This window comes from Balaenoptera acutorostrata, chromosome 8 (assembly GCF_949987535.1).
Source record: "Balaenoptera acutorostrata chromosome 8, mBalAcu1.1, whole genome shotgun sequence".
Taxonomy (NCBI): domain Eukaryota; kingdom Metazoa; phylum Chordata; class Mammalia; order Artiodactyla; family Balaenopteridae; genus Balaenoptera; species Balaenoptera acutorostrata.
In genome coordinates, this window is record NC_080071.1 from 30,577,799 (window position 1) to 30,589,991 (window position 12,193).

At 40.9% G+C, this 12,193-nt stretch overlaps 1 protein-coding gene across 1 annotated transcript in view; it reads right to left on the reverse strand.

Annotated features, from left to right (window-relative positions):
* Positions 1 to 12,193, reverse strand: part of LRP2 (LDL receptor related protein 2) — a 199,395-nt gene that overhangs the window by 44,327 nt on the left and 142,875 nt on the right. Inside the window, exons 48-52 of the mRNA XM_007183233.2 lie at positions 10,867 to 11,068; positions 9,623 to 9,918; positions 7,299 to 7,815; positions 4,250 to 4,402; positions 3,565 to 3,735 (exon numbers count right to left, since the gene is read on the reverse strand). Of these exons, the coding sequence (XP_007183295.1) occupies positions 3,565 to 3,735; positions 4,250 to 4,402; positions 7,299 to 7,815; positions 9,623 to 9,918; positions 10,867 to 11,068 (1,339 nt within the window). The remainder of the gene's footprint in view (positions 1 to 3,564; positions 3,736 to 4,249; positions 4,403 to 7,298; positions 7,816 to 9,622; positions 9,919 to 10,866; positions 11,069 to 12,193) is intronic.

The window sequence follows — 12,193 nt, forward strand, 5'->3', positions numbered from 1 at the left end:
GAAAGTTTTAGCCACAGCAATCAGAGAAGAAAAAGAAATAAAAGGAATCCAAAACAGAAAAGAAGAAGTAAAGCTGTCACTGTTTGCAGATTACATGATACTATACGTAGAGAATCCTAAGGATGTTACCAGAAAACTACTAGAGCTAATCAATGAATTTGGTAAAGTAGCAGGATACAAAATTAATGCACAGAAATCTCTTGCATTCCTATACACTAATGATGACAAATCTGAAAGTGAAATTAAGGAAACACTCCCATTTACCACAGCAATAAAAAGAATAAAATACCTAGGAATAAACCTACCTAAGAAGAAAAAAGAATTGTATGCAGAATACTATAAGACACTGATGAAAGAAATTAAAGATGATACAAATAGATGGAGAGATATGCCATGTTCTTGGATTGGAAGAATCAACACTGTGAAAATGACTATACTACCCAAAGCAATCTACAGATTCAATGTAATCCCTATCCAACTACCACTGGCATTTTTCACAGAACTAGAACAAAAAATTTCACAATTTGTATGGAAACACAAAAGACCCCGAATAGCCAAAGCAATCTTGAGAAAGAAAAACGGAGCTGGAGGAATCAGGCTCCCTGACCTCAGACTATACTACAAAGCTACAGTAATCAAGACAGTATGGTACTGGCACAAAAACAGAAATATAGATCAATGGAACAGGATAGAAAGCCCAGAGATAAACCCACGCACATATGGTCACCTTATCTTTGATGAAGGAGGCAAGAATATACAGTGGAGAAAAGACAGCCTCTTTGATAAGTGGTGCTGGGAAAACTGGACAGCTACATGTAAAAGAATGAAATTAGAACACTCCTTCACACCATCCACAAAAATAAACTCAAAATGGATTAAAGACCTAAATCTAAGGCCAGACACTATCAAACTCTTAGAGGAAAACATAGGCAGAACACTCTACGACATAAATCACAGCAAGATCCTTTTTGACCCACCTCCTACAGAAATGGAAATTAAAAACAAAAATAAATAAATGGGACCTAATGAAACTTAAAAGCTTTTGCACAGCAAAGGAAACCATAAACAAGACAAAAAGACAACCCTCAGAATGGGAAAAAATATTTGTAAATGAAGTAACTGACAAAGGACTAATCTCCAAAATTTACAAGCAGCTCATGCAGCTCAATATCAAAAAAACAAACAACCCAATCCAAAAATGGGCAGAAGACCTAAATAGACATTTCTCCAAAGAAGATATACAGATTGCCAACAAACACATGAAAGAATGCTCAACATCATTAATCATTAGAGAAATGCAAATCAAAACTACAATGAGATATCATCTCACACCTGTCAGAGTGGCCATCATCAAAAAATCTATAAACAATAAGTGCTGGAGAGAGTGTGGAGAAAAGGGAACCCTCTTGCACTGTTGGTGGGAATGTAAATTGATACAGACACTATGGAGAACAGTATGTAGGTTCCTTAAAAAACTAAAAACAGACCTACCATATGACCCAGCAATCCCACTACTGGGCATATACCCTGAGAAAAGCATAATTCAAAAAGAGTCATGTACCAAAATGTTCATTGCAGCTCTATTTACAATAGCCAGGACATGGAAGCAACCTAAGTGTCCATCAACAGATGAATGGATAAAGAAGATGTGGCACATATATACAATGGAATATTGCTCAGCCATAAAAAGAAACAAAATTGAGTTATTTGTAGTGAGGTGGATGGACCTAGAGTCTGTCATACAGAGTGAAGTAAGTCAGAAAGAGAAAAACAAATACCGTATGCTAACACATATTTATGGAATCTAAAAAAAAAAAAAAAAAAAAAAGGTCATGAAGAACCTAGGGGCAGGACGGGAATAAAGACACAGACCTACTAGAGAATGGACTTGAGGATATGAGGAAGGGGAAGGGTAAGCTGGGACAAAGTGAGAGGTGGCATGGACATATATACACTACCAAACTTAAAATAGATAGCTAGTGGGAAGCAGCCGCATAGCACAGGGAGATCAGCTCGGTGCTTTGTGACCAACTAGAGGGGTGGTATAGGGAGGGTGGGAGGGAGGGAGACGCAAAAGGGAAGAGTTATGGGGACATATGTATACGTATAACTGATTCACTTTGTTATAAAGCAGAAACTAACACACCATTGTAAAGCAATTATACTCTAATAAAGATGTTAAAAAGAAATCAGAAAAAAAAAAAACAATAGGAATAACCAGAGGAGTTTAAAGATCACTAATTCCTAACCACAGCTGCTTTCCTGCTGATGCAGCTGGTTCAGCTCTTGTAGGTTTATAACCTCTTATGTTGATGTTCTCCATGAAGCATTTTTTCGATATCTTGGGATGAACACTGTTTCCTAAGCCATCAGAAGAAATCAGAGGAAAGCAATCTAAAGCTGGACTTCTGTCTCCTCAGGAGGACAAGGGAAGAAGCAGTTTTCGGAGACAGCTTGATTCTCAGTATAACCTGAGCGGTATAGACTAGCTGAGTTAACCTAAAGGCCAGCAGGGTTAGCTTTGTACACACTGGTAGCACATGTATTATTAATCATGACCCAGACATTATTAGTGAATCTAGGTCTCATTCATTCCTGTGAACCTATGTCAGAATACTGATATTTTAATATTTAAAAATCTGGGAGCAGACCCTAAAACTCACAAGAGGTGGAATGAGCTATCAACTAAAGAAGTTGATAACATTAGCCATGTGATGTTAGAATTTTTTTCCAAAATATCATAATTTATGGAAACTTAAAGAAGGCATAGGAAAACCTGAATACCTTCTTGACCTCTGTTAATAAGACTGCAGATAAATGACCAGAACTTTGTCATTATCTGTTTCTTTAAAAAGGTCATAAACCAGAAAGCAGTCTTGAGGCCTTCTCCTTCAGTTCTTGCATGATCTCTATATAAAGAGCTCAGATACTTTTATGAGTATTTTTTGTCAAGTGTAATTTTTTTCAAAAAAAATTTAATAGAATGACAGGAGTTTTTAAACCTTTAAAATAGCTCTAGTGAATTCCCTGCTTTTGCATGCAACAGGCTGTGTATCTGGGTACTAGTTCATAAATACCCAGAAGACATTACCATAGTCCAACTAGGCCATAATTAGCAATGCCCCGAAATAAACATGTACTGCTTGGCTGATAATTTGTATTATCTTTTTTACAAGGAGTATTTTTCATTGAACAGTATAATTTTTCCAAGTCTATTAATCATATATTTGGGAGGGTAGGGCAAAGTAAAGGGATAAGGGAATTAAGATGAGTTGAGCACTAAGCTGAGTACCACAGGGGAGAGATTACTAGCTGCTTTTTTAGGAGTATAAGGAGTAAAAGCACCAAGACAAAATCCTGATCTGTATGACTTCAGAGTTCACGCTCTTTCTCTTGCACCATACCACAGAGCTTGGTGAATTGCCTGTAGGCACTTTAGTTAGAAGTGACTTCCAACAAACAGGCCAGTTAGAAGTTGCCTGGGAATAATACACTGGCAACACAAGCACTGGTGTTTGGAATGAGCAGTCACCCAGTTGGCTTTATTCTTTTCTAAGTACGTACTCAATGTAACCTAGGTGGGCATCGGTCCAGTAGAGTAGATCATTGGTGTAATCAATGGTGAGGCCATTGGGCCACTTGATCTTGGTAGAAATAATCACAGACTTATGGGTTCCGTCCATGCCTACTCTGCCAATGTATGCTCGGTCAGCCCAGTCTCCCCAGTAGACATGCCTGTTGGAGCAAACACAAAGGGTCAGTCCCTGAAGCCAGAAGAACTCAGTGGCAAAGACATAAGCTTTCTCCAATTAGAGAAATGGAGTTTACATCCTACAGAGCCTTTCATAAAGGAAAGAGAACTAACCGAAAATAATCTAAAAGGGCATGATGCACAGGAAATGCTCAGGAATGAACATGATTAACTGGGGATTTCAGTGGATTTGACACGGAAAGTCCAGTAAAGGTGGGTTGTTGTTTTTTTAAACCATAAATTACTTGCATGCAGCCAAAATATGTGACTTTGAAAGTGAAATGGTGTGTCATGGCAAAGAAAATAGAATAGCCGATGAATAGCATTTGAACAAGCCATGCTTCTACCCATAATACTAAGCCATTTACCAGGTAGGAAAAGCAGAAGACAAGCTCCAACAAGACACTGGCCTTGATATCACTATGTGAACAGCCTTTTTGGTAACAGAGGTGGAAGAAGGGCATGAAAGAAGAGCCCAAGATTACAGGGAGACAATACCCATATCGAGGGTGCAGGGCAATTCCTCTGGGATTGTCAATGCAGAAGGTGTTGTTGGCGTCCACACAGTGCTCGGCCAGCCTGCGGCGGTATCGACCATTGAGGTCAGAGACAGAAAGGCAATTCAGGTGGGAATCCACCCAATACAGCTTTCTGAAAATGGAGAAATGGAGAACCAGGAGTTATAGCCATTTTACTTGCACATTTAACCACACAATTTCCGATCCAAGCACATTTCCCCCAGGCAAACAAGGACAAGGGGAAACACAGTTGACCTTCCTGCAATGAGACAACAAAAGATGCAAGAATGTGTGCTACTCTTCCTGTTGTAAGGTGATGTCACCTTACAATAGGAAATTCTGGGGCCACACTTCACACAAGGATTCTGGCTTTACTTGCTTCATGCAGCAAAAGGCATCTTTCCCAAGCAATGTTCCAGGCTTTAGAGGAGCAGGGAAGCAGAAGTGAGAGTGATCAATGAGTATCATGAACTACAGTTTAAATGGTGGAGTCCAGGAAACAAACTTGTCTAAGTGTTATCATTGAGACTGCACAAGGGAACTCTGAATCATGGCATCCTTCAGATAAAGAAAAACCTGACCCCCTCCCTGGCCCTGTCCCAGCAGGCTGGCAAAATGAGTTTCTTACCCTGTGCCAAGTTTTACTTAAACTCAAAAAGCTTTAGAAACTTATTAGAATCTCTTACCTCAAGGATATTTCAGTTCTGAATATATTGCTATTCAATAAAATCCATTATTTTCTATAAGGCAGGGTTCTTAATCTGGGGTCCTTAATCTGACACCAGGGTAGCCTAGGCTCTGGGGGCGGGGCGTGTACCCTCTAAAACTGATGCAAAATTGTATAAGCATAAATTTGTTAAGTGCTTTTATCCAGCAAGGGGTCTGTGGGTTTCACCAGAGTCTTAAAGTATCCATAACCTTCCAAAGGGTTCAGAACTCCTAGAATGAGTGTCATTTGAGATCTGATAGTCAATTCCTACTGAAATGATTTCTCTTCCAAAAGACCCCAATGTCTCCTTGCCAGAGGTAAGCCTGATCCAACCATGCGAGGTGTCAGAATATTTAACTGTTAGGACAGTAGCATCTTTTTAGACTTGGGGATGAGGGAATGAGTATGCATAAATGCACAAGCCTTGCTATTTAATTCAGTTGGGTAAATCCTGATGTATGAGATGGCCACAATTTTAGATTCCAACATTGTAGAGGGTAATAATAGCAATAATAATAGCAGCTATCTATTAAATGCCAAGCCCTGGGCTAAGGACTTTTTCAAATATTATATTATTTAAGATCTTATTCCTGTTTTCTTGATGAGGTTGCTGAGGCCCAGAGGTTGCTGATTAGTAAGAGCTAGAGCAGGAATTCAAGACTGGCTACACCACAGGCCACTCCACTCTGTGGCGCTTACTACCAACTCATTAATTTCTCTTTATTCCACAGTCAAAACACTGACCCAGTGAACAGAATATGGAGAAGACACTCCGTGCCCACTCCAGGAAAAATTAAAAGGACTGAGAACCAGCACAATTTTCCACTGTGCATAATGTTGCCTTGAAAAACTTGTATATCAAGTTTAAGGGCCTTGGAAACCAAACATCCTTGAGTTCGCTATGAACATCTTTATTGATATTGGGGAAATTGTTTCAAATTTCAATGTAATTAGTATCTTAGGACTGTCCCCTACAAACTTAAATGTGACTGGGTTCTATCCTGCCTTGTGTTTTAAGGAATGTTTAGCCTGGCTGTGCTCCTTCTTGAACATTTGAGAAAATGCTTCGGTCATGAGATATTTTATCCTACCCTCACCCTAGACTTTTTTGCTCCATCTTCCTCAGTACCACACATGTACCTAATTCTTTCCCCTGGTCAAGAACATGCCTAGAGTGAGAGGAAAGTAGCTGAAATCCAAGGGAAAATATCATCCTACCAGTTTTGGGGAGAGGGGGCTGAATGACAATATCAAGGCTAAAATATTATCTTTCCCTGCATTGCACCAAAGGATGAGATCCTTTGTGCAAAGACTTATGCACTGAAACACATAATTAAAAAAAAAAAAAAAAAAAAAAAGAATGTGCTATCTAAGTGCCTGAGTACCACAATTGGTTCTATTCCTGCAAATCATTAATCACTATGCTTTTTGACACCCAAAAGAGCCACTATATATAAAATACTTGTATTCACATAATTACTATTTTATTCATTTTTTCTGTAGGCAGTTCTTGAGCACCTATGGCAGGCCAATTACTATTCAGGTAGAACTAGGGGGCCAATTCTCCATCCCCCATCTTAGGATCTTTACCCTTAAGATGGTCAAACAGAGAAGATGTGGAAGAGTCCTCTGTAGGTCTGGGGTGACTGAAGCAATAATATTTGCAGGCTAAGTGCCTACAGCTTCATGTCAACCACAAAGCCAAATATCTGATAGATTCAGTATTCAATAGAGATGTGAAGAAGTGTGGTTGAGATGGTCGAGTTCAATTAAAATATCACCGTCTACCTTAAAGATGCTCAGAGTTTCAAGTTAGCCATTCTCTATTTTACAACCAGCCCAGGCTGCAAATAAATAGCATTGTAAGCAGCCTGTGAACGCCAGGAAAGCAGGGGCTGTGTCTGTCTTGTTGACCTCTAGACCCCAGTTCCTAGCATAGCACTGCATGCTGGAGGCACTTAGGCAACAGCTTTAAATGACTGAATGCACCAACAAATGCATGCATCATCCCTTCACATCACCTCCAGTTAACTGAATGGCCAGTAATAACAGAGCTCTTTCCTCCTTTGTGATGGCCCTCCCCATGAAATTGATATCATAAATTCTTAAAATCACTAGATTTTAGGTTCTGTGGTATCCCATTTGATTATTAGGTACATAGCAGAAAAAAACAAAAACATGCAGAAGCATTAAATTGTATACACCTATTAACCCAAGTTGGAAAAGATCAGTTCTCTGTTAGGATGAAAACATGGTTTGAATACTTTTTTAAAAACAAAAAGCCTTTTAACTCTTAAAAAGCGCCTCAGCTTTTTCTTACCTGGTAACCCAGTCGACAGCCAGACTTTCTGTACCTGGTAGATTGTACTTTAGGACTGTCTCCCTGTTTGTCTTATTCAGAAACATTCTCTCAATGACTTTATTCTCTATATCAAGCCAGTACAATCTCTTTTCTACTCGGTCAAAATCCACTGCCACAGCATTACCCAGTCCTTGCAAGATGAGGGAGTATAAATGGCCATCGATAGTGAGATTTCTCAAATAGTAACGGTTACTAAAAATGAGATCGGGCTCGATGTTGCTGTTCTGCCGGCAGGTCTTTCCATCTGGCTCACGGATGTAGCCTGGGGCACACTTGCAGATGTAAGAGCCCAGTAAGTTCTCACACTTCTGGCTACAGACAAAGGGCGTCTCCTTGCATTCATCAATATCAACACAAGTCCGCTTGTCAGACAACAGCTTGTAACCAGGGTTACAAGAACAATAGAAACTGGTTAAAGTGTCTGTGCAATTGTGGTCGCAGCCACTGAGTGAAGGGTCATTGCATTCGTTAACACCTGTAGGTAAAAGACAGTTATCAGAGAACCTAAGTTGACAGCAATGGATCCACCATAATGGTCCAAAGTCAACCTTCCCACTGGACAGACCCAATCCTTTTTGTTTTGTTATGTTTTGCTTTGTTTGGACAGACCCAATTCTTAATGAATCATGCTAAAAGAAGACAGATAAGAAGGGATTTCTAAAGGTCCTACATTATTCAAAAGTCAATCTTACTCAACTTCCTCCCAACTTGATCCTTCACCAGTGGTTTTAACAACTAATACAACCAACAAGTTTGACTTCTAATCCTATACCTGTCAATCTTCTTTTAATCGATAAATTTAGAAGTAAAATAGCAGGAGAGAGGAGAAAGAAGAGCAGACGAGCCCACACAGCGGTGTGCTGGTAAAACAGGTCTGGGGTGTGGGGTGGGATGGGGGGAGGGGGGAGCTCTAATTTGTAGCCTCTTCCATTTCAGTGGTGCCACGACTCACACCATGGCCAATTTCAGGCTCCCAGTGTGACGTCCCTGAACGTGGAGATGGGAAGAGACGCACTCACTTGACTGAGAATCACAAATGGGATGAGCCACCCAGCACCCTGGGAGGGTACCTCTGGCTGGTCCTGTGACACATGGCCATTTACATTCAAAAACTATCTACGGGCTTCCCTGGTGGCACAGTGGTTGAGAATCTGCCTGCCAATGCAGAAGACATGGGTTCGAGCCCTGGGAAGGGGAAGATCCCACATGCCACGGAGCAACTAAGCCCGTGTGACACAACTACTGAGCCTACACATCTGGAGCCTGTGCCCCACAACAAGAGAGGCTGCGACAGTGAAAGGCCGCACACCGCAATGAAGAGTGGCCCCCACTCGCCACAACTAGAGAAAGCCCTCGCACAGAAACGAAGACCCGACACAGCCAAATAAATAAATAAATAAATAAAAATTTTAAAAAACTATCTACACAGCGGGGAGAACATTTCCTTAAGATTCTATATTTTATAAATTCTAGACTGGTTTACTTGTGGGAGTTCGGTGGGGGCGGGGGAAGGGGCTGCCAGTTAAACTCTCCCCTTTAGTCACCTGAGGATGAAAATTAAGAACAGGCTAAGGGGACTTCCCTGGTGGAGCAGTGGTTAAGAATCCGCCTGCCAATGCAGGAGACACGGGTTCGAACCCTGGTCCGGGAAGATCCCACATGCCGCAGAGCAACTAAGCCTGTGCGCCACAACTACTGAGCCTGTGCTCTAGAGCCCGCGAGCCACAATTACTGAGCCCGTGAGCCACAACTACTGAAGCCCGTGCGCCCAGAGCCCGTGCTGCACAACAAGAGAAGCCACCGCAATGAGAAGCCTGTGCACCGCAATGAAGAGTAGCCCCCACTCGCCGCAACTAGAGAAAGCCTGCGCGCAGCAATGAAGACCCAATACAGCCATAAATAAAAATAAATAAAATAAATAAATTTATTTAAAAAAAATAAAAAACAGGCTAAGGAATCCTAGCAGAGAGGCAGTGAAGGCAACAAGTCATTGCAAGAGGCCATAAAGAATCAACACTCTCTGCTGTTAGATACCGATGGCCTGAATTTGTTCATCTCCTGTTCTCTGTAATGACTGCCTAACTCATGAATTAGTCCAAAATATGTTTGTGACTGACCTTATATACCAAGAAATCCTTGCTTTTTGCTAGACAAGCAATACTAATTTTCTGGCAATGTTCTACTTAGAGAACCAACTGACAAGTCCTGCTAAGTCACGAAGGGTTGAAAATCCACATTCAGTCCCCCTGGTTTCCTTTTCCCCAATCTTCTGTTATACTCACCACATCCTTTCTCATCACTGTTGTCTAAACAGTCATCTAGGTGGTTGCAGACTTTCACCATCTCGATGCAGTTCCCATTGTCACACCTGAACTGATGAGGGGGACACGTGGTTTCCGGGGTGTGACACAGGTGCTCCAGCTCATCCGAGTCATCTCCACAGTCATTTTCCCCATCACAGACGAAGGCCTTATAAATGCAGAGCCCATTCTGACAGGTAAAATGGACCTTGTCGCAGGCAGGGTACACGCAGTCCCTCTCATCACTGTAGTCACCACAGTCGTTGCGCCGGTCACACCTGTGTTATGAAACCCAGTACCATTCTCGAGTGGGTTTTTAAAATATGTTTCCAGCATTTAAAATCAGAATATTTCAGGTGAAAATCCAGATTCCCAACTTCCCTCCAAACAAATGACGCTAACTAGTGTCTGCGTCTCTTAGCTGGAGCACTTGCCCGAGATCCACCTCACCTGCCCCTCACTGTTGTCTGGGTGACCCTGAGCCGCAGCGCCCAGACCCATTTATCATCATGCTCACACTGTTATTTTTCTTACAGCAGAGAGAAGAGAATGAAGTATTTCTTGTACCCATGCCTCTACTCCAAGTGGAAAACCAAGAGCCTCAGCTACCCCAAGAAAGAACTTTCTTCTAGCAAGCCCACTTCATTCATCTCTCTGGCCCTCTGTGCAAGGTCACATTATGACCTTCATGGACCCTAGGCACTTTTGCCTTCATGGGCCCCTTCCTCCATAACAATATTTATTTATTTCCCTAGAATAGTCAAATTCATAGAGTCAGAAAGTACATTGGTAGATGCCAGGGGCTGGGGGTCAAGGGGAGTGGGGAGGGGGAATGGGGAGTTAGTGTTTAAAGAGGACAGAGTTTCAGTTTAGGAAGGTGAAAAATTCCAGAGATGGATGATGGTAAGAGTTGCACAGCAATGTGAATATACTTAGTGCCACTGAACTGTACACTTAAATATGGTTAAAATAGTATGTTTTATATTACGTGACTTTTACCACCATAAAAAACTTTTATAATTAAGGACCACATTGGTATAATGCCATATATATTATTTGGTATTAAAATACTTTCTTTGACCTAAAATTTCTCTTTTTTTTTTCTTTTGATTTTAAAAGAAATCCAAACATTTTCATAGACCACTAAAAGTACCATGGGCTCCAGGCCCCAGTCCTGCCTCATGGAAGTTTAGGTTTGTTGGTAGACTGTTTAATCCCCAATTCACCTGAACCAGTCGGGGATACACAGTCCATTACTACAGGTGAACTCCGTTTCAGAGCAGGATCTCCTGGTGCAGTTCTGGTGCTCATCATAGGCATCAGAGCAATCCGCATCGCCATCACAAACCCAAGACTGAGGGATGCACCTCCTGGATGGAGACACGCTACTTACACAGAGAAACTCAGAACTTGAGCAGCTGTGACTCTCTGAAACCAAAGCACATGAGAATCAGAAGTCACATGAGAGCTCATTCTAGAAGTCAAATTCATTCTGAACCATTATTTATCTTGCTTTACATTACATAATAGTCTGAGGGATGAAAAGAAATGAAGGGAAAATAGGTAGACAAACCACCCTCCCAAATTTTCATTTTAATTGCTTTGGATCTTTGATTTTTTTTCAGAAGTAAAAAGTAAAGATAATAAAAACACCTCATTTAGTTTTCCATAAAATTAACGTAAGGTCACATTTTTCCCTTAGGCCTATCAAAACTACTCACATTTTATTAATTGGATACCAAAAATCCCTTACATTTGGTAACATTTTTTAGTTTACAAAGTATAATCACACAAACACAATGTGAGATAGGCATTTTTATGCCAGTTCTACAGATGAGAAAACTGAAGCTCGCAATGGTTAGTCAACCAAAGCTCAAAGTCACAGAATTTTCCAAAAAGCTAGGGCTTCTTTCCTAGGTATATAGGAGCTGTGTATATCAGTAAGAGTTGTCAGAAACCAAGACACTGTTAGGAAAGAGCTAAGATGCTAACGTGTAATCATGAAAGCCTGCATAATAAAATACAGGTATTTTATCCAATCTCACTGAGGGTAAAGAGGAGACAAGAGGAAGGGAGTCTTGGTGAGGAGATATGGGAGAAAAGTATATGCTACAGTCCATGTTTGTGCAGCTGCCAACCACCCACTTCATAGAATATATGTAGAACCATGGACCACCACCAAAGTCGTGGACATATGAGGTAACAATCAAATGCAAACATCATGGAGTCATTGTTTTTATTATTCTACCATGGAAAGACACTCTTCCAAGACACCTTAGCTAAGAGTTCTATGCTCTGTTGGTAATGGGAGATGGTGTTCCATAGTTTGTTCCATGATTCACTTAAAAGGAATGACCCATCCCACCCCCTAACAGCTCTAGGTATTTTCTGTTGCATTTAGGTAATGGAAATAATGTCCTAAAAACTGGAGGCACAGTTAATTGCAACACTATTAAAACTGCTATTAAGAGTGGCCAACTGAGTTCTCTTTATCTGCTCTAGAAATGTAGGACATTATTTCCCTTACCTAAATGCAACAGAAAAAAAGTAAAC